General features: G+C 37.6%; 2 protein-coding genes across 4 annotated transcripts; one reads left to right on the top strand and one right to left on the bottom strand.

Annotated features, from left to right (window-relative positions):
- Window positions 1-2,009: 2,009 nt before the first annotated feature.
- Window positions 2,010-24,344, top strand: LOC110712870 (asparagine--tRNA ligase, chloroplastic/mitochondrial-like). 3 transcript variants are annotated; one of them, XR_002509717.1, is made up of 16 exons: window positions 2,010-2,415; window positions 2,493-2,561; window positions 4,713-4,823; window positions 6,101-6,205; window positions 6,818-6,955; window positions 7,573-7,653; window positions 8,149-8,226; window positions 8,327-8,395; window positions 8,480-8,554; window positions 8,656-8,739; window positions 9,070-9,156; window positions 10,129-10,224; window positions 10,310-10,384; window positions 20,658-20,784; window positions 21,511-21,691; window positions 21,724-22,065. XR_002509717.1 is itself a non-coding variant. In XM_021891322.1 (15 exons), the coding sequence occupies exons 1-15, from the start codon at window positions 2,041-2,043 to the stop codon at window positions 24,226-24,228; spliced, it is 1,587 nt and encodes a 528-aa protein (XP_021747014.1). In that variant the 5' UTR covers window positions 2,010-2,040; the 3' UTR covers window positions 24,229-24,344. The 3 variants fall into 3 exon arrangements, 2 of the variants coding, with proteins under 2 accessions (XP_021747014.1, XP_021747013.1); XM_021891322.1 differs by lacking the exons at window positions 21,511-21,691; window positions 21,724-22,065 and adding an exon at window positions 24,212-24,344; XM_021891321.1 differs by having other exon boundaries at window positions 21,511-22,065.
- On the bottom strand, window positions 21,837-24,830 carry LOC110712871 (putative glucuronosyltransferase PGSIP8). Its single transcript, XM_021891323.1, has 5 exons — window positions 24,270-24,830; window positions 23,494-23,749; window positions 23,112-23,313; window positions 22,767-22,914; window positions 21,837-22,641 (listed from the first exon to the last, which is right to left on the bottom strand). The coding sequence occupies exons 1-5, from the start codon at window positions 24,560-24,562 to the stop codon at window positions 22,098-22,100; spliced, it is 1,443 nt and encodes a 480-aa protein (XP_021747015.1). The 5' UTR covers window positions 24,563-24,830; the 3' UTR covers window positions 21,837-22,097.
- Between the last annotated feature and the right edge of the window lie 964 nt (window positions 24,831-25,794).

Below are 25,794 nucleotides of genomic sequence, written 5' to 3'. Positions count from 1 at the left end.
TTGGTGTATTTGACCATCTATAGCCATATTTGATGATAGAAAAAGGTAATTTTTTCACTTATATTATTTTAATTTTAAAATTAGTAGTAATTGGGAGGTTGTATGTGGTTTTTTTCTAGTGGTGGTGGGGCTTCGGGGTGGTTGTGGTGGTTTTGATTAATGGTTGTGGTGGTATCATGGTAATTTCAAAGTGGTTTCGTGGAGCGGTGGAGTTTTAGGGGCGTTTGAAGCTGGGGTCGTCAGTGGTGGTGACGCTACAATGGGACGGTTCACGATTGGCAGTGGGAGGTTGCTGGTGGACCAAGTCAGGTGGTGAAAGTTGGTTATAGTTGTTGGGTGTAGAGGATTTTGGGGTAATGGATGTTTCCCTTGGAGGAGGTGGGGAATGATGATGGAAGAAAATTGGGTAATCAAAGGGGAAATGGAATGATTGAATTAGACAAACAAACAACATTAAAGGGAATCATGGCAGTTGATTCCCATTCCGTTTCTTGAAACCCCCCAACCAAACGCCCCTAAGTATTCTTTTAAACATTTGATAAAATAATAATAAGAAACCCATTGTTTTGGAAAAAAACAACACCAGAAAGTGACGAGTGTCATTCGATATTACCCTGTAATTTTCCTAAAGCTCTGTCCATACTTTACTATTGCGATATTATGAAACAGAGAGTGTACTCCGTAAGTTAATTTAAGGAGTACTCTCTCCGTTCCCATTTAATTGACACATTGAAATGGGCATGGAGTTTATGAAAATGTTTGAGTGGAATAGTTTATTAAGATGTTTATTGTAAAGTGAACATAGTGGAATATTATTTTATTCATAGAAATAGTGCACGGGGCATTGTAAAGTGAAGTTAGGCCCTTTTCAGTTTAATTTTAAAAAAATAATATGGAGTATTCAGTAAAAATAATTTTAGTTTAGTAAAATTAATTTCAATTTAGTAAAAATCAATAACTTGAAAGAAGAAATATATTAGAAAATCAGTAAAAAATAATTTTAGTTTAGCAAATATAATTTAAGTTTAACAAAATGAATAGGGTCTAAGTGAAATGTTTGAGTGGGGAGTGACGATAATTTTAATATAAATATTTAAAGTGTCCGTAAAAAAAAATAAAAAAAATAAACCGGTGAGCCATTGTGTAATAATATAGAAAATAACTAGACATTAATGAATCCTCGCCATCTTTAATAATAAGTTAATTAATTATTTATAAACAACCAACAAAAGGAAGAGCAGCAAATTCAAGTTACTCAATTTTAGTAACAATCCATATTACTCAAGGGATACGCTGGTCATTTCACCGGCTAAGGTAGGGGTAGATTAGTCACGCTTGGATTAAAGTAAAGAAGATGGAGTTAAGATGACGAAAAAATGATGAGAAGGAAAAAAAGATGAGAAGGGGAAACCGAGATCTTCATTATTTAATAGTGGAGGCTGAACAATTTTTCACAAGGAGGGAACACTTATAAACAATAACAAATTCCTACCATTTAAGGTTAACCATGCCCTTAACTTATAATTTTTTTTAGGGTTTTCATAAAATTCGGTGGCGAAGCCACCAGAAGTGACATGTTGGGATCGGAGTTTGTTGTGGTGTTAGTAGTGTTGAGGACGATCTATGTTTGTGGTGTTGGACGAATAACACCATTGTTATACTTTTGCAGACAAGTGAAGAAGGAAGAAGAAGAGATAGATGAAGAAGGAAGGACTGCTATACACGAATTTCAAGACTAAGGGCATGTTCTCATTGATTGAACTCAGCTGCATTGAACTAAATATTTTATTACAGAAAAAAATTAGGAGTTGAACTGAACTGAGCTAAAAATAAATGTATGAGAACAAATCCTAATATTAATAGTTTTCAAAAAAAAAAAAAACCCTAATACTACTATTAACAACATTGTCATTTGAGTAACAATATTAACATATGTCTAGAAGAAGGGCAAAGCTACAATAACTCAATAAGTATACACCAGGCAAAAGCCTTCCTAGCTCTTTATCATCAATCAAATCAAAAACAAAAGAAAAAGAGAGAATGGCCGTTGCCTTCTCTCCCCGCCTAAGACCACACATTGCCATTCGTATCTTTGCTCAGTCTCTCCTTCCTACGACCACAACCCTTAGTAACTCAATTCTTCCGAAACCTCGCTTATGCTTCTCCTCCGCTCATCATTCTTCTCCTCTGCCTCGTCGGAGATGCTGCTGCACTCTCATCTCATCTGCCGGCGAAGACATTAAGCCGCCGGAAAATGTCGATTCCGGTAGTAAAGTCGGACTGTTTCGTAAGAGGTTGAAAATTGCTGATATTAAGGGCGGTCCTGACCAGGGTTTGGATCGTTTAGGCCATACTTTGCTCGTTCGAGGCTGGGTTCGCACCATTCGGATGCAGAGCAGCGTCACTTTTATTGAGGTTTTTTTTTTTTTTTTGAAGAAATGTTTCTAATTCTCTATTGTTGGAATTCACTGATTTATATATTATTATGGCAGGTGAATGATGGGTCGTGTCTCTCAAATATGCAATGTGTGGTGAGCTCAGATGCTGAAGGTTATGATCAGGTACTTCGTCCAAATCTAACTGTCACATTGATAGTACTGTAACAACTAAAGCGAATGTTGCTTATCAATATTTCTAGTAAATGAAAACGAGAATTTATCGAATGTTGCCATTGGACATTTAGCTAGTTGGAAATACTTTAGTTGAAAACTTTTTTATTCGAGTCGAAGCGCCCCAAGCTAGGCGACATGTACAAAGGATAAAGATGATTATATCATCATTATCATTATTAGTTATTGTTTAGAATATGTAAATTCCTTGATTTACTCCTTAATTTTGATAGTCAAAGTATATCCCTTATAATTAGCTGATGTACCTAGTCACATATTGTATGTAGTCATAGTTTGGTATGTTCAATGTTCTAATCTTGTACTATATATACTCGTGTATATTCATCAATATAATCAAGCTTTCCAACATTCTCTTTCTCATAACTCTATCATTGGTATCGCTACTGATCCATCTTTCTCATGAGCTTTTGATCCATCTTTTCTTGCTTTCGCTACTACCATGGTTACACTATCAAAACCCTTTGTTGATGCCGACAAATGATGGTGACCATATCAAACTTTTCTTCTCGGAAAGCTTCAAACCAAAATCACACTTTTTGCTCAATTGTTTTGGCACCCCGTATTTCATATACCAAGAGATGCTATTGATATTTTTTTTTCTCCAAACCCCTTACACGAAAAAACAAACCTTTTTCGATATCCCGTAGTTTACCTACCATGTGTTACCATATACAAAATTCTCTCCAAAACCATTATGGAGAAACATAACATTATGTTCTAAACCACCATCACCACCATTATAATTTTTCTATCTCGCCTGTATGGTGGTCAAGGAACCTCTATATTTTTTTCCCTTCCATTTGTTGCAAGCATACGCCAGCAAATTTGAAATTTCTTTTTTTTTTTTATTTATTTTTGAATATTTACAATCAATGGTTCATGTGTTTAAAAACCGTGAAAAACACCCATTAAACAACTTCTTATTCTCTCTCTATATATACTATCTTTTAACTTCTTCACGCAATTCCTCCATCTATAAAAAAAAAAGCTCCTTTAACACACTTCCTTTCCTTTTTCTTCTTAGCGAAAAAAAAAAAACCTTCTAATGCTCCACTCCCTCCAGACCTTATTGGAGAATCACAATGCAATGCAACCTTTCTCACCACCATTTCAATTCCTACATTGAACAAGATTTGAGATCTTATATCCAAGATCGGCTCTCTCGTTCCGAACTTCCGTCTTGCGGGGGCGTATAAAGGATAAAGATGATTATATCATCATTATCATTATTAGTTATTGTTTAGAATATGTAAATCCCTTGATTTACTCCTTAATTTTGATAGTCAAAGTATATCCCTTATAATTAGCTAACGTACCTAGTCACATATTGTATCTAGTCATAGTTTGGTATGTTCAATGTTCTAATCTTGGACTATATATACTCGTGTATATTCATCAATATAATCAAGCTTTCCAACATTCTCTTTCTCATAACTCTATCAAAATGATCAAATTGGTGAGAAATACCCTGTGTTAATTAGAGGTGGTTATTGGACAGGGTAGCCCAATGATAATAGGGTCAGGGCCAAGCATATAGGGTTTTTAATGGACAAGCCTATTAATGGACAAGACCCTTATTAGGTAGGGTCAATATAGGGCCAACATGTTTTTCCAATTTAGTTGATAAAGAAAATACACAATGTAAAAATAATTATATAGATTAATTTGTATTCATATGTATTTTAATTTGATATTTTGTAGGCCCGCCCATTATCGACCCGCAACCCGCATTGTCCCGACCCTATATTGACCCTATAAAATGTGACCCTATTTGACCCTGACCCGCAACCGACCCTGACCCGCCCCGCCCAATAACCAGGTCTAGTGCTGATAGTGTACGTGCTGTTCCTTGTTAGGAAATTGTGATACAGTTTGAATCCTCAAATGTTTTACAGATGTGAAGAAATGAAACTTCTTTAATCACCTATTGTCTTTGCACCTTCACCACAGACTTGTTTTGATGTGGCAACATCATTTGAACTACCAAACTGTAATAATGTGACTAGCACTTGCATCATATCTTCCAGTCATCCATTCACTATTTTTTATTATTTTATTTTATTTTATTTTATTTTTTTTCAGGTAGAAGCCGGTTGCATCTCCACAGGAGCATCAATCTTGGTCCATGGCACCATAGTTGGAAGCCCAGGATCGAAACAGAAAGTTGAGTTAAAAGTTAACAAGATTGTGTTGGTATATCATCTTCCTTGGTTGTTGATATATGTTTTACTATGCAAACTGTTAGGAACTAAATCATGAAAGGAAAGAACGAGTACTGATTTATTGTGATTACCACACATTAACTACAATGAAGACTATTAGCAATAGACAAGCATGAAGGAGACAAGAACATATTTTATCATGGAAAACCCGGTGATAAACCCACCAATACACTATAGTAATAATTTAATGACGGAGGCTTTAAGCTTCAATTTGAAGCGCCCTCCTCAATAAAACTTCTCTCACACTTAAACTCTAAGTGTTTGTGCTATTACAATTGAGGCTTTTTTTTTTTTTTATTTTTTTTTTATTTTTTTATATAATAATCAAAGCTTTTTTTATATACAATGGCTAACATGAATATATATAGTGCAAGACATAAAAAAATCATATAGACAAGAAGGCTCGATATTGCTTGATAAAACATAAATCACTAAATAGGGTCATGAAGGTTTGGTTGGACTATTTACCCATATCACTTGTTTCCATATTCTTCTTCAAGTTTGTGTGAACTGCCATCCATCTTTGGGTGAACAGCTCTTCTTCCACCATAATTTAGCCCTGAATCATTTCTCCACACTGTTCCAAACCCAACACTATTATTGCAAGGATGCAACTTAGTTCCTTTTTCTTCCTTGCTTCAAGTTATTATTTATAGGTGTCATTCATATCTAGTTTATACATGCAAGAAGCTTATATCGTATAAGTATTCAAAGAGTTATTGAGAACAAATGGAAGTAATAGTTCTTGTATCCTAAAGAAATTACACATTTACAGTAGTTGGGGTTCATAAATCTTTGGACTCTTTTCTCCTTTCACATATTCCGTAGATATTCCTTTGAAATGGAAAAGGAATGTTCCTTTATCTTATGTAACAAATTGTTTTAAATAGGCTGCTTTCCGTAGATACATGAGAGAAAAGGAAAATTCTTTTACTATACATCCCTTAAGTATTGATGTGAATGCGGATGGCATTTCCTTTGAAGCGTGCTTTTCCTAACTATAGATAATGAATTTCAACCTCCTGGTGTTCGTCACATATTATGGTCATGGTATCAAATTCGAATATATGTTTATAATTTCTAAAGTAAACCATGAATATCCTGTTAATTATCATGAAAAGGATATCAACTTGCAGTAAAAAATTTAGTTCATTCATCTTTTCTTGCATCTCTTCTATTGAGCTATGTGTAATATGGTGCTGAAATACTACTTTTGTGTTTTTTCTTCTCTCTCTTTTACCATTTCAGATTGGTGAAAGTGATTCTTCGTTTCCTATACAAAAGAAAAGGGTTAGCAGAGAGTTTTTGAGGACTAAAGCTCATCTTCGCCCTAGAACCAATACTTTTGGTGCGGTATGATCTCATCTTAGTGTTTTTACTAATATACTCATAAAGTCCATCTTTTGGTAAACTAAACGATGTTTGACTTCAAGTATAAAGAAAAGAAATATCTTTTTCTTTCATGAATTTTGTTAGTTCAATTACTTATATTTTAGTTGTAGATTTTTTTTCTTATTAGAAATGTCATCTTCTTTATGTGATGCTATCATCTTTGATCGTTTTGGCATATATGTTGTTCCATCATGGTTATATATTGTTTTTTTTCCTTGATTATTACGTGGTTCATGTCTCTCAAATCCATAAAATCATTATACTTCCTCCATTATATTTTAATTGCAATGTTGGGAGTTTCACGTTTGCCGGTGCACATCTTATATCATGAATAACTTTAATTTTATGTGTGAATAGTGTAAAAATTCAAACGTTACGAATAGAAAAAAACAGGGGAAGTATATATATAATCTTGCTTTTATGTAAAATGTCATCTGCTTATAAATATCAGTTGCTTATTCAGATGCGTGTTTCTCTCTTCACCCGGAATTATAGTTTCTTAATGTATTTGCATTTGATAAAGATGTACCACATTAAGTATCTCAGGTTTATTGTCATTGCAAGCTGGTATAGGTTGCAAGGGTGAGGAATGCTTTAGCCTATGCTACACACAAATTCTTCCAAGAGAATGGGTTTGTCTGGATCTCAAATCCAATTATCACTGCTTCAGATTGTGAAGGTGCTGGTGAACAATTTTGTGTGACTACTTTGGTAAGTGGTTGGCAGAGAATTTCTATTTTATTTTCAATCCGCCGGTAGAGTTTTGGGCTTTACATTTTTTTATGTGGCTAAAGAATTGTGGGTGAGTGCCTTGTATGTTATTCCCTCAGTCCCTAGTAGTTTGCCCCATTTTCTATTTTGGGTCGTCCATTAAAAGTTGCCCTATTTCCTTATATTGTAACATATCCACCATTTATTCCATTTGCATACACTCATAGAAGTTAGAAAGACAAGGATACCCTCACCCACTTTCAAAAGTTTGGTCCAAGCCTTAATAAAATACATCTTCCCCCCCCCCCCCCCCACAAAGTATAAATTATTTCCTCTGAAGTTTATTTGTTTTCCCATGGAATTTTGTAGTAGGTTTGTGCTAAAAAAAGCCTTAGTATCTGGAAGCGAATAATTGCTTGTAAATTTGTGTGCTGCACCTTGAAATTGCATTAATAGAAGTTGTTAATTTTAAAAATCAGCTTTGACTCTAATTTTGGGAAAATACAATGTAATGCAAGTTGTAGTCCAAATAAGGTTTCTTTGACATTACTACATACGTTTTATTTAGCATTTGTCTTGTTCATTTCAATTCCTATAATGTTTTTGTTAATCAACAGATTCCAACCTCCCTGGAAGCTATGGATTCTTCTGCAGGTAAAATCCCAAAAACAGATGAGGGTTTGATTGATTGGTCGCAGGTGAGTCTGATTGCTCTAAAATGGTATGAGAAAATCAGCTAATTTTCCTTTTTTTCTTGGATAAAAAAGACTTTGAATCTTGAGACATCTATATGTTTTGACCTTTTGAGGTCTAAAGATGGACTAGTCATCAAGCTCATCCAATATTGGTAAAGGATACATTAATTATCTATTTATATAATCTTGGTTCATGCAGCTGACCCCATCATATTGAGATTAAGGATTTGGTTGTTTGTTGTTATATGTATTTTTTTTAATTAATGTAATTGGCCTTTATTTCACTGTTGCACATGTAAGGCCAGTGGGTTGGTTATATTCTGATTAGATAGATATAGGATGCCTATATCAGTAGTGAGAGGTCTTGCATTGGAAGAATATCACCAATAAGAGTTGCTGCCTCTTTCAAATTTTATGTCATATCCTACCAGCCAATGATATAGCCTGTCAAAAGTTATTGATTTGATGATATTAAACTTAATTTATATCCCCTGTCAGGATTTTTTTGGGAAGCCGGCATTTTTGACTGTCTCAGGCCAACTTAATGCTGAAACTTATGCTACTGCTCTTTCTGATGTAAGCTTGTCTTCTTTTGATTACCTACTGGGTTTGTTGTTGTATCTTTATTCTGATTATCTATGCTTTCCCTTTTGATTTATTGATGTCTTTCTGCCAGGTATATACATTTGGCCCAACATTTCGAGCTGAGAATTCAAATACCTCTAGACATTTAGCCGAATTTTGGGTATACCTTTTTGCTGCTGATTACCTATTTGCTGCTGTCGTGATCACATTTTCAGTTCTGATGTTTGTTTTACTGGTTTTGTAGATGATTGAACCAGAACTTGCATTTGCTGATCTCAATGATGACATGGCTTGTGCCACTGCTTACCTCCAGTATGTAGTATGTTATCTCACACTTCTATTGTTATGTTTGATATGTTTATCTGGTATGCTTATAATATTACCTTGCACTTCTGATACGGTTGGTTCTGTTTCTTGTAGGTGAGACACATTCTTGAAAATTGCAAGGAAGATATGGATTTTTTTAACACGTGGGTTGAGAAAGACATCATTAATCGATTGAATGTATGGTTTTTTATTGAAACAATAAATTCTGTTTATCATTGCGCTTTCTTCCATTCCAATTTCTCAATTTAAACAAACTTTACTTACTCAATTTTCTGTCTATTTAATGTAACAATCGATTCGATGCACAATCACTTGTAATTTTTAAAATAAAAAATGCAATATAGAGTGTAACTTGCCAGTTGTCAATACCAATGCATTACTGAGTAACTCTTGAGCTTAGTTTATTTGGGTGCCTTTCTTGGTCAGACCAACCCAACCGGTGATTTCTGTTTGATCCCTTGATGTATGTTCTGTTTTAGAATTTATAATTCTTTGTCTCATATGCAGGATGTGGCTGTGAAAGATTTTGAGCAGCTTACTTATACTGATGCTGTTAATATTCTTCTGAAAGCAAATAAGAAATTTGAATTCCCGGTATGATTTGTTGCTTTTTTTTTTTTTTTTTTTTTTTAAATAGTTATGTATTGATACTGGAGTTTAAGTATGTTGAAATTGTAGTACTACCTACGTTTAGACTAATTTTCAAGTATAATTTCATTCTCTATTTACTGTTCAGTAAGATTTTTTATGCCTTTCTTTCCCCAGTAAAACCTTCCACTGTTATCGTTTATTGAAATTGCTGCAACTGGACACTAATGGGTAACAAGCTCTACATGTGTCTTAAACTTTTAATCTTTTAGCCTTTATAGTAAATGTTGAGGAAATGAACATTTACGGATGTCTAGCAATTATTGGTTGTTTGGTACTTTGGTGGATCAGATTATCAAGTTCCAGCTATTTTACAGATATATAGTTGCTAATTGCCACTACTATACCTGATTTCGTGGTTTTCCTCTTTGAGGTATCTTGTATCCATCTGTTTTGTACATAAATATAATATGTTACTATTCACTTAAGGCTATCTTTTGAACGCTGTCCTTTTTAGTGTGCTTGGATAAGATTGATTGGACTAAAAGGGAGGGGATGGTCTTTGTGAATCAGATCTTTCCTTTGATAAGGAGATTTGGAAAGAAAATGGAAGCACACTCTTCCCTTTCCTTCGTCGTGTCCCTCCATATATGCTAATCAAACACACTGTTACTACACTATAGTGCTCGGAAGAGACTATATCCTTTTCTTATTATCTTTACGCATATATGATTACTCTGGATTCTCTTGTTTAAATTGAGTGGTGTTTTAGTTGCTTCACACTTTGGAATTAAGGCTTTGATATTGTAACGCTTCTCACTTTATTAGTATTATTGGTATATTTGGACTCGATAGGTTGAGTAATGATTATTTTGAGCTCTTTAATCGAGTGACAATGTGTTAACGATGCTTCACCCATGAAATAGTAATTGTTGCTTCTCACTTTATCGATATTGTTGTATGTTGTTGATTCAACAGGTTAAGTGGGGTTATGATCTGCAGAGTGAGCACGAGCGATATATTACGGAAGAGGCATTTGGTGGTTGTCCTGTAATCATTAGAGACTATCCCAAGGCATGTTATGATCTGCAGAGTGAGCACGAGGGATATATTTTAGTTTTTATGAAGCTAAGAGGCAATTTTATTGTGAATTTTCCAGGAAATCAAGGCATTCTACATGAGGCAAAACGATGATGGGAAGACTGTAGCTGCAATGGATTTGCTGGTTCCAAGGGTAAGTTCTTGATGCATCTTCTCTGATGATTTATGTATTTTTACACTATCTATCTATTTCCATACCCACCCCCCTTTTTGGAATACATGCTACTTTCTCTTGCTTCTCACTTGCTTTTAAATAAATGAACAACACTCTTTCCTCATTGCTACCAATTTTTTAATCGAGTCTTTCTACTTCTACTGATTCTATTCTTGCTTAGTATCCCATTTCATTTGTAAAGTTGTACTCCCTTCGTATTTAATTAATTGCTCCACTTTTCTTTTACGGTTGTTTTTAAATAATTGCTTCTTGGAAACTTTTAACAATATTTTACTATTTTCCTCTTCACTGTGGTCCCTTCATATCATATTTATAGTTTTTAATTCTCTCTCCTCCCTACTTATAACAGCTTTCGCCTTTTCAGAATTTTTATTCTTCAATTAACCCCAAGTCAATCATAAAAATATTACTCCCTCCGTTTCAAAGTGATCCTCTTGCTTTCCATTTTGTGTATTTCAAAATGATCTTCCCACTTTCTATTTTAATTCCTCACTTATCTGTTATAGACTGGATTCTACTGATTTAATTAAGCACAATTAATATTAATTTAATGCTGAAAGCTTGAACATTTGATTGATTAATGGTTGGATTGCATAAGGATAGCCATAACTTGAGGTTATGAGTCTCTCAGTAGCTTGAGGCTACAAATCTCCTAGCAACTTAAGGTTGCAACTCTCCAATTTTTCCTCACTAATTTCTGCCCACCTTTCCACTAACACTACTACTACTTATACTAAGCTGGTAAGATGACCTTAAGGCTTAACATGTGAAACTTAGCTAATTTAGACAAACATAAATTAACATCATAGGACTAAGTAGCTTCTTTTCCTTCTCTTCTTCTTTATTGATTTTGTCTTCTACCTAATTGGAGTCTTGAGGCCTTGAAATGCTCCCTGCTGCTGCTGCCCTTTTCTGTTGCTCTTGTTGCTTGTTGACTGTCCTCCTATCATAGACCCGCATAGGTTGTGGTTGACCTGTATTACCAAATTACCCCCTCTAAAGCCGGTCTATTACATTATCCTAATTATTAACCCATATTACCCTAGTTTAATAGTCCCAATGTACTTAATTTAAAAATAATAAGTGGTCCCAATGTACTTTATTCCAATAAAGGATGATCCTATTGTATTTAAATGGTCCGAATGTACTTTATTTCAAGATTTTTCTCTTACCTTATACAAAAAAGATTCCAAGTGAGAATATGATTTTGAAACAGAGGAAATACTTTATACCATTCCTTCTAAAACTCCGTGTCCGGAGAAGTGGAACAACTAATTACGTACAGAAGGAGTAATCATGATTCATGAATTATTAGGTTTGGTAATTCAAGGTGTTTAGGACTGTAGAAGGTCATTGATTAATCCATGAGTAGATTGGAAGTATCATTGAACTTTTGTATTCTTTTGATCTAAGTTTTAAATCAATATTTTGAGATTGATCAACTTTTGATTCCTCATTCTTGTAAGGGAACTTGTGGTTTGTAGATTGGTTAAACCCATACTTAATATTCGTTTAAGAAAATTTTAATTTCTAAACACTTACCTTAAACCCGAAAGTATAAGGTTTAGAAGCTGAAGTGGGATCATACCACAACTTTGCTGTAGTTATCAAATAAAAAGAAAAAAATCATTTCTAAACAACAATCGAACACAAGGTATTAAGAATCAAGTTTGTAACTCTATATCACCTTGGTTTCATTCTTGATGCCAAACCCATACCACTCCGTGAACCAAATGCTCCCTTAACAATTACTTCTTGCGTTCTATTAATATTGCAACAATGGACCTTTTGCACTATTCACTCTTGTTTCACCGTATAATATGGTTTATACGTTAAGCTAAAATATAGTCATGTGGATCTTTTTGGATTCGTCTCATTCACAATATCAACTTTTTATACTCCCTTTGTCCCAAATTACTCGCAACATTTTGACTTTTTGCACTATTATGTTATAGATTGACTCAATTAATTTATAATTAACATGATTAATTAAGGAAGGCTTGGCAACCAATTGATTAATAATCGAACAAGAAGGAAATTCGGACAGGGGTTACAATAGCAACTTGAGGCTGAAATCTCTAAGCAACTTGAGGTTGCAAGTCTTCGAAGGTTTCCTCATAATTTTCTGGATAAAAACACTTGCCCACTAAACTATCATACTTATACAAATGGTTCCTTAAGGGAATTACATGTGACTACTTTACTAATATGGAAAAACCATAAATGAACATAGCTATAGATGGTTGCTCTTCCTTCCTTCATTCTTCTTAATTACTTTTGGCCTTTTGCAAAGAAATGCCTTCCCTAGATTTGTTGTTGCTGACTTCCTTTTCCGTGCCTAGTGTACACCAATAGTGGTTGACTTGGGTTCATTACAATACTCCCCCCCCCCCCAAAGTTTCACCTTGTCCTCAAGGTGGAAGGAGGGAAATCGGTCGACCATAGCCTGATACTCTTCCCATGTAGCTTCAAACGGGGGCATTCCAGATCATTGAATGTGAACTTCTAGGACTACCCTGTTTCCTCCCCTGCGCTTGCGAACATCTAACAATTTCTCGGGTTCAACCATGAGCTCCAATTCTGCCGTCAGTTGGGTCGGAATGGTTTGGCCGATGATATTGCTACCCTTAGCTCGCTTCAATTGTGACACGTGAAAGGTGGGATGTAGTTTACATGAGCTTGGCAGATCCAACTTGTATGCAACCGTTCCCACACGTAGGAGGATCTTGAAGGGACCGTAGAAACGGGCTGCCAGTTTCTCGAACGGTCGTTTAGCTAAGGAACGTTGCCGATAAGGACGGATTATGAGAAATACCTCATCCCCTACCACGAACACCTTCTCGCGGCGATGCTTAACTGCATTTGACTTCGTGATCTACTGCGCCCGAATCAAATTCAGCCGTAATTCATCTAACATAAAATCACGCTCCTTGAGTTGCTCTTCTAAGGACCCCACTGGAGTTTGTCCCGAGCCTATCCTTATCAATTTTGGCGGATCCCTCCCGTACACCACCTTGAAAGGTGTCGTTTTGGTGGAAGTGTGCGGGGAGGTGTTGGTTAGAGCCCAGCTCTTGGGTTGTGCCGAGGCGAAACATCTCAGATATCCCTCCAAATTCTTGTTAACAATCTCTGTTTGTCCATCGGATTGTGGGTGATATGTCGTACTCCGATTCAATTGGGTCCCTTGGAGTTGGAATAATTCTCTCCAAAACTGGTTGATGGAAGCTTTATCACGATCAGAGACAATCGACGAAGGAAAGTCGTGTAGCCGTACGATTTCCTTGACAAACAACTCCGCCACCTTCAAGGCGGTAAACGGGTGTTTGAGCCCCAGAAAATGCCCATACTTTGAGAACCGGTCAACAATAACCAGAATTACATTTACCCCTTTTGAGAGAGGAAGTCTCTTGATGAAATCCATCGAGATATCCTCCCAAGCGGTCGTCGGCACCAGTAGCGGTTAGAGTAGCCCAGCCAGACTTCTTTGAGAAGCCTTGTTCCGCTGGCAAACTTCGCACGCCCCCACGTATTCCGCCACCGCCTTGCGCATCCTTGGCCAAAACCACTCCGCCGCCACGCGGAGGTAGGTCTTAACCCAAATGTCGTGGCCTCCCATGGGGGAGTCGTGGTACTCATGCAACAATTTGGGGATGATTTTGGTTGACTTAGGAAGAACAATTCTCCCCTTATATTGGACTCGGCCTTCTTTGAGAGTAAACCTATTGGGCCTAATCTCATTGGCTGGAGGCTCCCCCTTATTTCAGTGATCCACTTATTAGCTTCTAACTCTTTATCCAACTCTCCCCAATCAATACTCTGAGTGTAAATTAAGGCACTCAACTCGTATTGCTTTCTCGAGAGCGCATCCGCCACTCGGTTTGAAGCCCCGGGCATGTATTGAACCTCAAAGTCAAACCCGACTAATATTCGCATCCATCCTTGATACTCATTGCCAATCTCATGTTGCTGAGTTATGTAGCGAAGACTTTGTTGGTCGGTTCTTACTATGAAATGCCGACCCAACAAGTAGTGACACCACTTAACTATAGCCAAACAAATAGCCATCATCTCCTTTTCATTCACGGATTTAGCTTGAGCCCTTACCCCTAAAAACTTACTATAGTAAGCGATGGCGCGACCTTCTTGCATCAATACCGCCCCTAACCCGAAACCGGAAGCATCAATTTCAAGTATAAACTCCTTGAAATCAGGCATGGCCAACACCGGGGCGGTAGTCATGGCCTTCTTGAGCCTCTCAAAGGCTTTAGTAGCTTCCTCCGACCACCCATATGCGTCCTTCTTGAGTTGGGCGGTTAAAGGGCCGACAACTTGGGCGTAATGGGCCACAAACTTGCGATAATAGCCCGTTAAGCCGAGAAATCCTCTTAACTCCTTGGCCAATTAAGGATGGCCTTAATTTTGTCATTAACCATTGCAACCCCTTGCTTGGATATGATATGGCCCAAATATGCAACCCGTTGACTCCCAAATTCACATTTCTTGTAGTTGACATACAACTCATGATAAGCCAACTTGCTGAGAACTTGCTGCAAATGCTCAAGATGTTCCTTTTCATCCTCGCTATATACAAGGATATCATCAAAAAAGACTAATACAAATTTCCTCAAAAATGGCCGGAAAATGTCATTCATGAGGCATTGGAAGGTGGCCTGGGCATTAGTCAACCAGAAGAGCATGACGAGAAACTCATAATGCCCTCATGAGTCCGAAAAGCCGTCTTGTGAGTGTCTTCGGCTTTGACTCGAATTTGGTGATAACTGGACTTTAAGTCCAATTTTGAGAAGATGGTCGCACCATGAAGCTCGTCCAAGAGCTCGTCGATCACCGGAATCGGATATTTATCTGGAACTGTCTCTTGAGAGCCCGATAATCCACACAAAACCTCCATGACCCATCTTTTTTTTTTACTAGCAAAACCAGGCTAAAAAATGGACTCTTGGAAGGCTTTATGATTTCGGCATCTTAACATTTCCCGAATCATCCTTTCAATTTCGTCCTTTTGCACTTGAGGGTACCGATAGCCTACACTAACCGAATCTCGTCCCTCCTTCAAGGTGATGGCGTGCTCCTTGCCTCTAGATGGTGGCAGTCCACTTGGTAAGTGGAGTACCCCTTCAAATTGTTTCAACAGCTAAAGCTGGCGACCCAACTTCTTCCCGTGGCCCAATCTCTTCACCTCTCTTATTCTGGGTCTGCTATACTTGATTTATTTCAACCTAAAGCCCACTGCCTTGCTTACTTATGGTCTTGAACATGGCCTTGAGTGAAATAAGGGCCGCTTCTAATGACGGGTCTCGAGTGAGTGCCACCGGCACTCCGGCCACCGTGAACCGCATTTCACGAGTCTTCCAATTAGTGGTGACCGCCCCTAATTTCTCCATGAACCCCAAGAATTAGATCGGTGTTGCCTAGCTCGAGTGGAAGAAAATCTTCCACCACCGTAACTCCACCATTAAGCTTCACTCTCACTCCTTGGCATACTCCCTTTACCACGCACGGTATCACCATTCTATAGTGACACTCCGAATTCTCCTCCCTCCGTGAGTGGTATCTTAGCCGCTTCTACTACTGATGTCGATATGAAATTGTGTGTAGCTCCCGGATCGATCATTACCACCACTTGCCTCCCTTTGATAACCCCTCTCAATCTCATGGTTTTTGGGTTCGAAATTCCCACAACCGAACACAATGAGACTTCCACGTTGGTGTCGCCCTCCTCCCACTCTTCTTTTTCCTCCAAGTCGCCAATGTTCATCTACTCCTCTTCACCCCTACTTCCGGCAATTAACACACTCATTTCTTTTCTTTTACACCGATGCCCAATTCCCCACCGTTCGTCACAACAGAAGCAGAGCCCTTTGGCTCTTTTCTCCTGCAGCTCGCTTTTCGTAAGCCAACATGGTCCATTTCCCACCTTCTGGGAACTTTGAGACGTTGTGGGCCGGCCCATGTTGATGAAGCCCTGAGATTCTGGGGCCTAGGCCACATTGGAGTGTGGGTAGGGGCTGTGGGTAGCCCATAGGATTGTATCAGGCCTCCCCCACTTCTATTGCTGGTTTATTTCGCTCTTCAATTTGCCCATCCAACTCCATGGCATCTTCGAGAGTGGCCGGATTCTTCAATCGGAGTTCGGCCTTCACAGATTGCCCTATCATGAGGCTCTCTGGCACGTCTTCGAGAGGAAAGGCGAGTTCAATGAACCTCCGCAGGTATTCCTCCGCAGTGGTGGTTTGCGTGACGGCCAACCATTGCTCGTGCAAGGTATCGGAGTTTGTTGGTTGGAATTCCTTCAAAACCCGTTGCCTAAGATCTGCCAACTAGCGAACGACCTTCTCTGTTGCTCCCAATGGTACCATTGGAGCGCGGCGCCGTCCATGGACACCACCGCCGCCGTCACCATGTCCTCCTCCGTCAGTTTATAGAAGTACATTTTTGCCCTCATCACCCAATTATCCGGGTCTTTGCCTTCAAGGCATGTCGAGTTTCTTATGTCGCCACCGATTGTCTCCGCCTCCGTCGAACTGGTCCTCGTTCCACCCCCTAGGATCCCTCCTCCAATTCGGCATCCCGAAGACCCTCGGGGTTCGTACCTCATTCTCACCATGGTTTTCGCTTCCATCTTCAATTACGGGAATGTGTGGTTGAAAGGGTGGAGGTGGCGCTGGTCGGGGTTGCTCGACCGCGGCAACGACGGCGCGCATTTCCTCCCTGAACTTCTCTTGTTCCCTCGCAGCAATGTTGGCCTGGTCCTCCTAATCGTTGCGAAAGTGATCGACTCGCCCTTCGAGTTTTACTCTGTCTTCCTCTTGCCGCTTTCGCTCAGCCTCGAAAAACGACGTGAAACAGTCGGTGATATTTTTTTGAGTGTCAGCCATAGTTCGACCAACTGCATTTGCCACTGCCCGACCAATGGAGGCGTCCTGGTTGGTGAGTTTCTCTTCAAGGGATTTCAACCGCGTCTTGACTTCCTCGAGCTTTCCATCCACCGCACCTGCACATTGGGACAACGATGGTCCTGCCATGATCGACCGCTCTGATACCAAGTTTGTTATAGATTGACTCAATTAATTTATAATTAACACGATTAATTAAGGAAGGCTCGGCAACCAATTGATTAATAATCGAACAAGAAGGAAATTCGGACAGGGGATACAATAGCAACTTGAGGCTTCCAGTCTCTAAAGCAACTTGAGGTTGCAACTCTCTAAGGTTTCCTCACAATTTTCTGGATAAAAACACTTGCCAGACTAAACTATCATACTTATACTAATGGTCTGACCTTAAGGGCAGTACATGTGACTACTTTACTAATATGGAAAAACCATAAATGAACATTGCTAAAGATGGTTGATCTTCCTTCCTTCATTCTTCTTAATTACTTTTGGCCTTTTGCAAAGTAATGCCTTCTCTAGATTTGTTGCTGCTGACGTCCTTTCCCGCGCATCGTGTACACCAATAGTGGCTGGATTGGGTTCATTACATATTCACACATCTCACTTTGACCATCTTTTTTAGCTATTATAATAAAAATCAATGTAATCATGTAAGATATTGTTGGCTCTATTTTAATGTATAGTTTATTATTATAAATTTTATAGCTTTTATAAATATATAATAAAAAATATCGACGGTCAAACATATGCATCGGCAAGCGTGTCTACTCAAAATGTTGCGTGACAGAGGAAGTAATTTTTACTCTTACACAATTATAGATATTTAGCATATAAAATGTGCTTTGTGATGCGTAATTTCATCTTTGTTGTAATATAAATAAAACGGAGGAAGTATGAGTTTATTGAAGCACCCAATCTAAATTTAAAACTTTAAAATGTTTTGGTTTATGGAGGGCAAGAGAGGGTTTATTAATGAAATACAGGGAAGGGTCACTCTATGTTGGAAATTGGTAACCGCCTAGAAAGGCGAGTGCGATAAACCAGCTACTTGTTTCCTATATGATGAGAGTTGGTTATTTACGTGTCATACTTTTCCATCTCATGCATAATAATTTGAACAATACCTCTTTAGGCATGGCTGCACTGATAATTTTAAATTTTAATTTGAAATATTTCTTATTTTTTGGGCCCACTATTTCATTTAACATCTATGAGTATTCTATAATAACAATAATAATATTTCACCATCTTCCATCACATTTACTTTTTTATTTTATTTATATAATATAAAAATTAGATATGATAACCCCAACTTATCTAATAGAATATATCAGAGGATGAGGAATAAAAGGGATCGTATATTTCCTATAGGCACGTAACATAGTCGACTAGTCGTTTTACTAATAGCTTATTAGCGACCCTCTACAAAGCAACATGGTAGCGTGATATAATTATTGGGACACAAAGAAGATACGATTAATGAATTTTCTCAAAGGAAGCAAACAAAAATTCATATTGCTTTCTCGATCGGGCACGTCTTCACATAATGGAGAAAGGCAAAGCTTAAATCAATCGTCATTCCCTTATGGCCTGCTCGGAAACTATCATTTTATTTCAAATGATGGAATTTCCTCAAATGTTTGGAAATTAATAGAATTCGCATTTGGATTTGACTCAAATTCTAGTCTTTCATTATTAAGGTTCAGTTTGCAGAATTTGAAATCCAGTATCAATTGATGGCATTTCAAATCCTTCAAACCATTTCATCTCTTTCCTTTTTGATTTTCCCCAATTGCAAAACATTTTCTAGTTACTCAATCTTTATCGCTTTAATTATGGCGGTATACCCACTATAAACGACCTCATTTGTCTTCACGTCGACAACCATCGTAATTGTTGGCGTAACGTCGACAACCATCGTAATTGTTGACGTAACGTCGACAACCATCATAGCCGTTGCCTTCACCTTCGTGAACTATCTCCTTCATCGTTGCAATTTCACCACTATCACCTCCGTTGCAAGAATATGTTATTCAGTCCTTCAACGGCAGCATTGTCTTGAAATTCATAAACCTAATCTCAGTTTTAGAAAAGGAGAAATAAAAAGATATACAGATGTAAGTTATTTTGAGCCATACTTTCACCAATTTGGGAATTTTGGATAAACATTTAAGGTGCAAAGAGAGCTAAGAGAAGCAACGTAAGAGGAGAGAGAATGGCTAGTATTGGTAAGTGGCGATGGTATATGGCAAATAATTTTGAAATGATAAATTTGAAATTCTGATTTCTCCCAAGGAGATAATTTATAATTGAATGTGAGTAATTGCAATTCTAGATTTCAAATTCCATATTTGAAATGAAATGGTTGAATCCAAATAGGGATGTCAATGGGGCGGGTCAAGTAGGAGACCCACCCCATCCCCGCCCCAATGGGGCAGGGATGGGTCTCGGTTTGGCGGGTGGTGGGGCGGGGATGGGGATAAAAACCATACCCGCCATGGGTAATGGGGCGGGGGTGGATTTTAAGTTGTACCCGCCCCATCCCCGCCCTGCCCCACCCGCCCCACTTCGTACCCGCCCCATCCCCACCTCATACCCACATCTATATATCTTTTAAAACAAAATTACATACTTTTATTCTATTTATAAAATAATTACATGAAATACATTATTAATTATAATACTTTGTACGACACTTATATTATAACACAAAAATGTGTATAGAATGTTTTATTTATAATTCGTATTAATTATGTAAGATTGTGTATTTTGAGATATGGATATTAGGTGGATCTTGGGTAGGGATTAAGCGGGTCTTTGGTGGGGGTTAGGTGGGGATGGATATCCAAGTGGGGGGTGGGGCGGGGATGGTTTTGGAGTTGTACCCGGTGGGGCGGGGATGAGGATGAAAATTGGACCCGCCGCGGGGATGGGGATGGGGATGGGGATGGAAATATTAGGTGGGGATGGGGATGGGAAGGCCAACATCCGCCCCACCCCGCCCCGCCCCATTGACATCCCTAAATCCAAACACTACCTTACGTTGTTTCAAATTGTGTAAACTGCTTTGCATTAACACCAAGTATTATTATTATTCTAATCCTTAACTCATATATGTACCTATAAGACATTTATCTATCGATGTTCCAACGTTATCTCCTAAAACGCTGAGCACTTTCTACCTTCTTGTTCTACAAATTTTTAAGATGTCAAATAAACCTGTGGTTGAGAGTTGGCTCAAGTATACTCATTGTGATCTTTCTCTTCTGTAATGTGTATGATCTATTTTTCTTGACATATTGTTGCCTCTATGTCAGGTAGGTGAGCTTATTGGTGGCAGTCAAAGAGAGGAACGTTTGGAATGTCTTGAAACCCGTTTAGATGAATTAAAGCTTAAAAGGGAAAGCTATTGGTGGTATCTTGACTTGCGTCGTTATGGATCAGGTTAAATTCTTGCCATCTGTTTTCTTGCTGTACAGATTTTCAAATTTTTGTGACTGCTCATATTCTTAGGGCTGCTCTTATTTTCTGGCATATATATTCTTTTGACGGATTGCAAGGATCTTCAACGACCAAAAAAGCATGCCTATTGAAAGCATTTTTGCTTTATTGATGTCCCAACATTGATATTAATTTTTTTATTGAAGTTATGGAGTGCTCATTATCTGAAAATCTGAACCTTATAGGCTAGTTCAAGACCATGTGAATGTTTATGTGAAATGACAGAAGCTTTGTTGCTCAATTGATGTCCCAACATTGAGATGCTGGACGTCAATAGCATTTCCAAATTACACAATTTACCTTTCGCCTCAGGCTCCGTTTCTTTTGATTGAAAGCAATTTATAATGGAAAACATAATTTGTAAAAAAGGAAAATTGGAAGTACAAGGGAGGGGAAGGATAGAGGAGATAAAATAGAGACATGAAGCGTAAAGAGGAAAATGTAGCATACCATCTTTATTGAAGGGAAATGGGGAAATGAAATGGAGCCTCAGTGTCTCCAACATTTTCACCACCTTAAATGAGTATGTTGATAAGGTGTCAAAAGTCAGGAGGGATTGGGACAAATTACATAGGACCTGAATCAGTAGACAGAAATTTGGAGTTCAGCTGTCATTTGCTTCAGTTTATTCGGATCCCAATCTTTAATGCTTTGTTTTGTGCTTGGCAGTCCCGCATGCGGGTTTTGGACTAGGTTTTGAGAGGCTGGTTCAATTTGCAACTGGGATTGATAACATCAGAGATGCAATACCATTCCCTCGGACACCAGGCTCTGCTGAATTTTGATTCAACTTGCGCATCTCATTTTTGGGTTTCCAGTGTTTAACCATTTACATGTAAAACTTTTTCATTTACATTTATTTTAAATGAAGTGCATCTTTTATATAAACAATACTTTCAGGGAGCTATGGAGTTTGTCATTGATAATTTAGCATAAGAATAAACATATACACTATTATAAATTGCAAAATAATTATTGTGTTCACTATTTAAAGATGCTATCAATTTTCAATGTATTCTGTACATTATATGAACATACGAAGTACAATTTTTTCCAACACTACAAAAATCTTTTTTTCAACTAATTGAATATGTGTTAGAGCTCATCTACTGCTGACTGCTGCTTTCCCATTCCACAACATTGTATTATGATTGACAACAGACATTTTTTTTCATTTCTGGGGTGAAATTCCAGCAATTTATGACCTTTGATGAGAATCTCGACAATACTTGGTTAATTGGTTCAATATCAATTAATCAGTAGAGCTTGTTAAACCCAGGAGGTGGTGGAGACTCATTCAATCTGCTGGGCAAGAATGCTTCCCTTTCTAAAGAAACTTGAAGAGTCGCCAGAACTCTAGTGAAAGAAACCCACAAAAGAGGAGAAGCGCAGAAGGCATAGGCAAATACGGAAAGTGCCCTCACAACCCCATCCTTGTACCAAGGGCATGCCATGACTAGGAGTACCCCAAATATGCCAATACATGGGGTCAGCACAGCTAGTGTTGGCAAGAGGAAGGCATTGATCGCTATTGAGCAAAGAGAGAAAGACCCTAACAAATAAAGGCTCCACCCTACCATAGGATGAATGGTGTAAGGGATTAATAAAAAGGGAACAATATATGCTGCAAGAATGGATGCCAAGGCCAGGAATTTTAAACTTGCATGGTACACCGTTACACTCTTGTCAAAACGGCGATAGCAAAGTTTAGAGAAGTTTGGCCGAGCTAAACGAGTCAGGGCTATAATTCCCAAGTAAAGAATCACCTCGAGTATCACCATGGGCATCTCTGCACCATACCTAGAAAAAGAATAGTTGAGCTTTAATTATTTGTTTTGTGTCATGACCAGTAAAATACGCATCACTCTAATACATAGTGTCTTTTGAAATAAAGACGACATGAACAAAGAGTTCCAAAAGCTTACCCTAGAGAATTGCGACGCTGTTCATGCCATGAGAAACCAAGAGGAAGAACAGGCCATGACCACCAATACCACGGCTTCATCCAAACTGCTCCAGGGAAGGTTATGACACTATTTGGTCCACAAGGTACATTCCAGCGGAGTTTCAGGTCTGGAACACGAATAGGATTATAAATTCATGTACATTTAGACATAATATTAATTCTGAACTAAGAAGAGTTTGCTTTCAGTTTTAACTGTTTGCTCTGCCATATCACATTTAACTTCTGCTAGAGTTTTTAGTCATTAAAATGATATTTTGAAATAGAGCTAGATTAATGCATGGAACTAAACTAAATCATAACTTACAATAATAAGAAGCATCCATTTGATATCCCAAAGGAAGCCTGTACTGGCCTTGGAGTTTGGTTCCATTTGGCGGTGGATGAAACATGGGCATATCAAGCAAGTTGGAGAAGTAACTACCCAAAAATCCTTGATCTGCTCCGTCTGAGTTTGGCCTTCGAATTTCAACTTCATGAAGCATGTCTTTGAAAATTTCTGCTGATGGCTGCATATGTTGTCAAATTTCCAGGGTCAACAAACAAACATAATTAATAAAAAATCTTTTATCACTCTGTACTCAATAGCCTTTGTTTGGCAGCGATTAATATTTTGAAATCTATGATATGATGAGAAAAGTGCAAAACTAGGCAAAAAAATGAAGCATGTAGATGCAGAACATACATACCTGTAAGACAAAGAGGCCTGTGTGGAAAATGCAGGGATTGATGAAGACAGCACAAAATTGACCACATTGAAACAATTCATCGGTGTTTTGAAGGAAAAGATTGTCGGCGTCAAGCATGATCACCCTTTCATAGTTGACTAGGTTCCAAGCGTAGAGCTTGTTCATAGTTAACTTGAATCTGTCGTTAGGATTGTCAGCCCTGTAAGGGTTATATATGTTCTCCACTCTAACTACCTTCAGTCCATCTTCTACTTCCCTGCCAATGATAATTATATACATTTCTCGTGAGCTCTTTTGTTTATTATAGTATTCTAGTATATACTATATAGTATTGAGTACTTAGTACGATGTACTATATTGTAGTAGCTTTTGGTTGAGTTGATCTTCTAACATAAATGCAGGTTTTTATATATACAAATTATGCAAAAATATATACCACGTAGTGATTTATATATACAATGTATATTAGTATTTTTTTTTTTTAAGTAATGGAATACATGTACATATACTTGTTGAAATCAATAATCTTAAAAAAAAAAAAAAACAAAAAAAAAAAAAAATTAACGAAAAGACCACATCCCATGGTTTTTGGAACTAATTAATGTCTAATGGTAATATTTTCTGGGAAGTTATGTTTTCTCTCTGATCATCCAATTCGCGAATTCACCATTGTTCTCCCTAACCCGAAAAAGCTTGAAATCCACCATTGAAATTGCAGGAATTCCAGGATTATAATAGCAAACAGCAATAAAAGAAGGTTGAATGAAAAAGCTTACATGGCGCGCACCCAACGAAGGGGAACGTCAACGGAGGCAATGACAACTCGATCAGCTTGAACCTGATGTTGAAGGAGAGATCTCATCATCACACGTGTTGCAACATAGAACTCATAGTCCCTCGGTGTTCCCATGTACATCATCGTTGCATATGCGTTCTTATTTTTATTATTATTGCTCTTGTCTTCTCCATCTCCCTTATTATTTCTCCTCCCTTCCGTTGCCGCTGACGCCCTCAATAATATACTTATTATCATCACCACCACTATCTCCGCCGTCCGCCGCCACATCATTTGATTGATTTATTTATTTATTTCTCCGATTCTGTTTATGTATATTGTTGACCGATAGATAATTTAAGGATACCAGTAATATAGATTAGCTGTCTTTGGTATGTTTTTTTATAAACTCTTTTATTTATATTTATATACACATACATACTCAAATGTATAGTCAAGTAGATAGGGAAAAGGAGGATATTTAAATCAACTTGGGAGATTATAGAATTGGGGAGGAAGGAGCTTCGAAAAAGTTATCAAGATTAGAACAAATCAACGCTGACTCACTATGCCCCAAATTACTTATTATTATTATTAAGGATGATGACTGCTGTATTTTGTATAATATATATTACTCCTATCCTAGCTAGGACACCATTCATGAACATTCTGATTTCTCTTTTCTGTTTTCGCGTTGGATTTGCGTTTGATTCCATCAACGGCTCTTTTTTTTGTGGGTGCTCTATAAATACATCTACTCTATAATACACGGTATACACGAATTACCCTTCCGTTGATGGTTGACCGCGTATAAAATAAGGGATATTTCTTACCAATTGATTGTCGATGCAGTGGTGATTGAGGATGCATTTGATAGAAAAGACTGCGTGTATCGATCCCCCACAACAATAATTAGAAGGAGAATAAAACCTAATCACCCAAAACTAAGCCCGAATCAAATTAGCTAAAAGGATGAATCGAGTGAAAACAACAAAATAAAATAAAAAAAATTAAGAGATGTTTCTTAATATGATTATATAGTATATACTAGATGAAGCCTAGGCGATGCACGGTTTGTTTGAATTTTTTAAAATAATTTTTATGTATATATATTTATGTGCTAAACTTTGTTATATATATATATAAAGAGAAGTTTTTTCCCGAGTACTTATTTCATATTTGTTACGTAATTAATTAATTAATTATAGGGCTTTTTGTCAAAAACTACCTAATAAAATCCATATTTTGAGAGAAACTACCTAATAAAAAAAATGTTATAGTAAACTACCTATTAAAGGTAAAATGTTGTAAAAAACTACCTATACCGTATTTTCACCGTTGATCGACCTCAAAACACTCCCAAAACCACCGCTTTCACTCCCAAAACTAATCACAACTTGTTTGAAATCGTCTCCACTACATCTAAACCACCTTTCAACCCCAAAACCATCACCTCTAACCCTGAAAAAACCACCATCTCGATAGCGCTATTCTATCCTTACCAACTCGAAATATCCTCCAACCAC

Source organism: Chenopodium quinoa, unplaced genomic scaffold (assembly GCF_001683475.1).
Source record: "Chenopodium quinoa cultivar QQ74 unplaced genomic scaffold, ASM168347v1, whole genome shotgun sequence".
In the NCBI taxonomy this organism is placed as follows: Eukaryota; Viridiplantae; Streptophyta; class Magnoliopsida; order Caryophyllales; family Amaranthaceae; genus Chenopodium; species Chenopodium quinoa.
The sequence above is the reverse complement of the archived record's forward strand: the minus strand, read 5'-3'. Positions and strand labels throughout refer to the sequence as shown.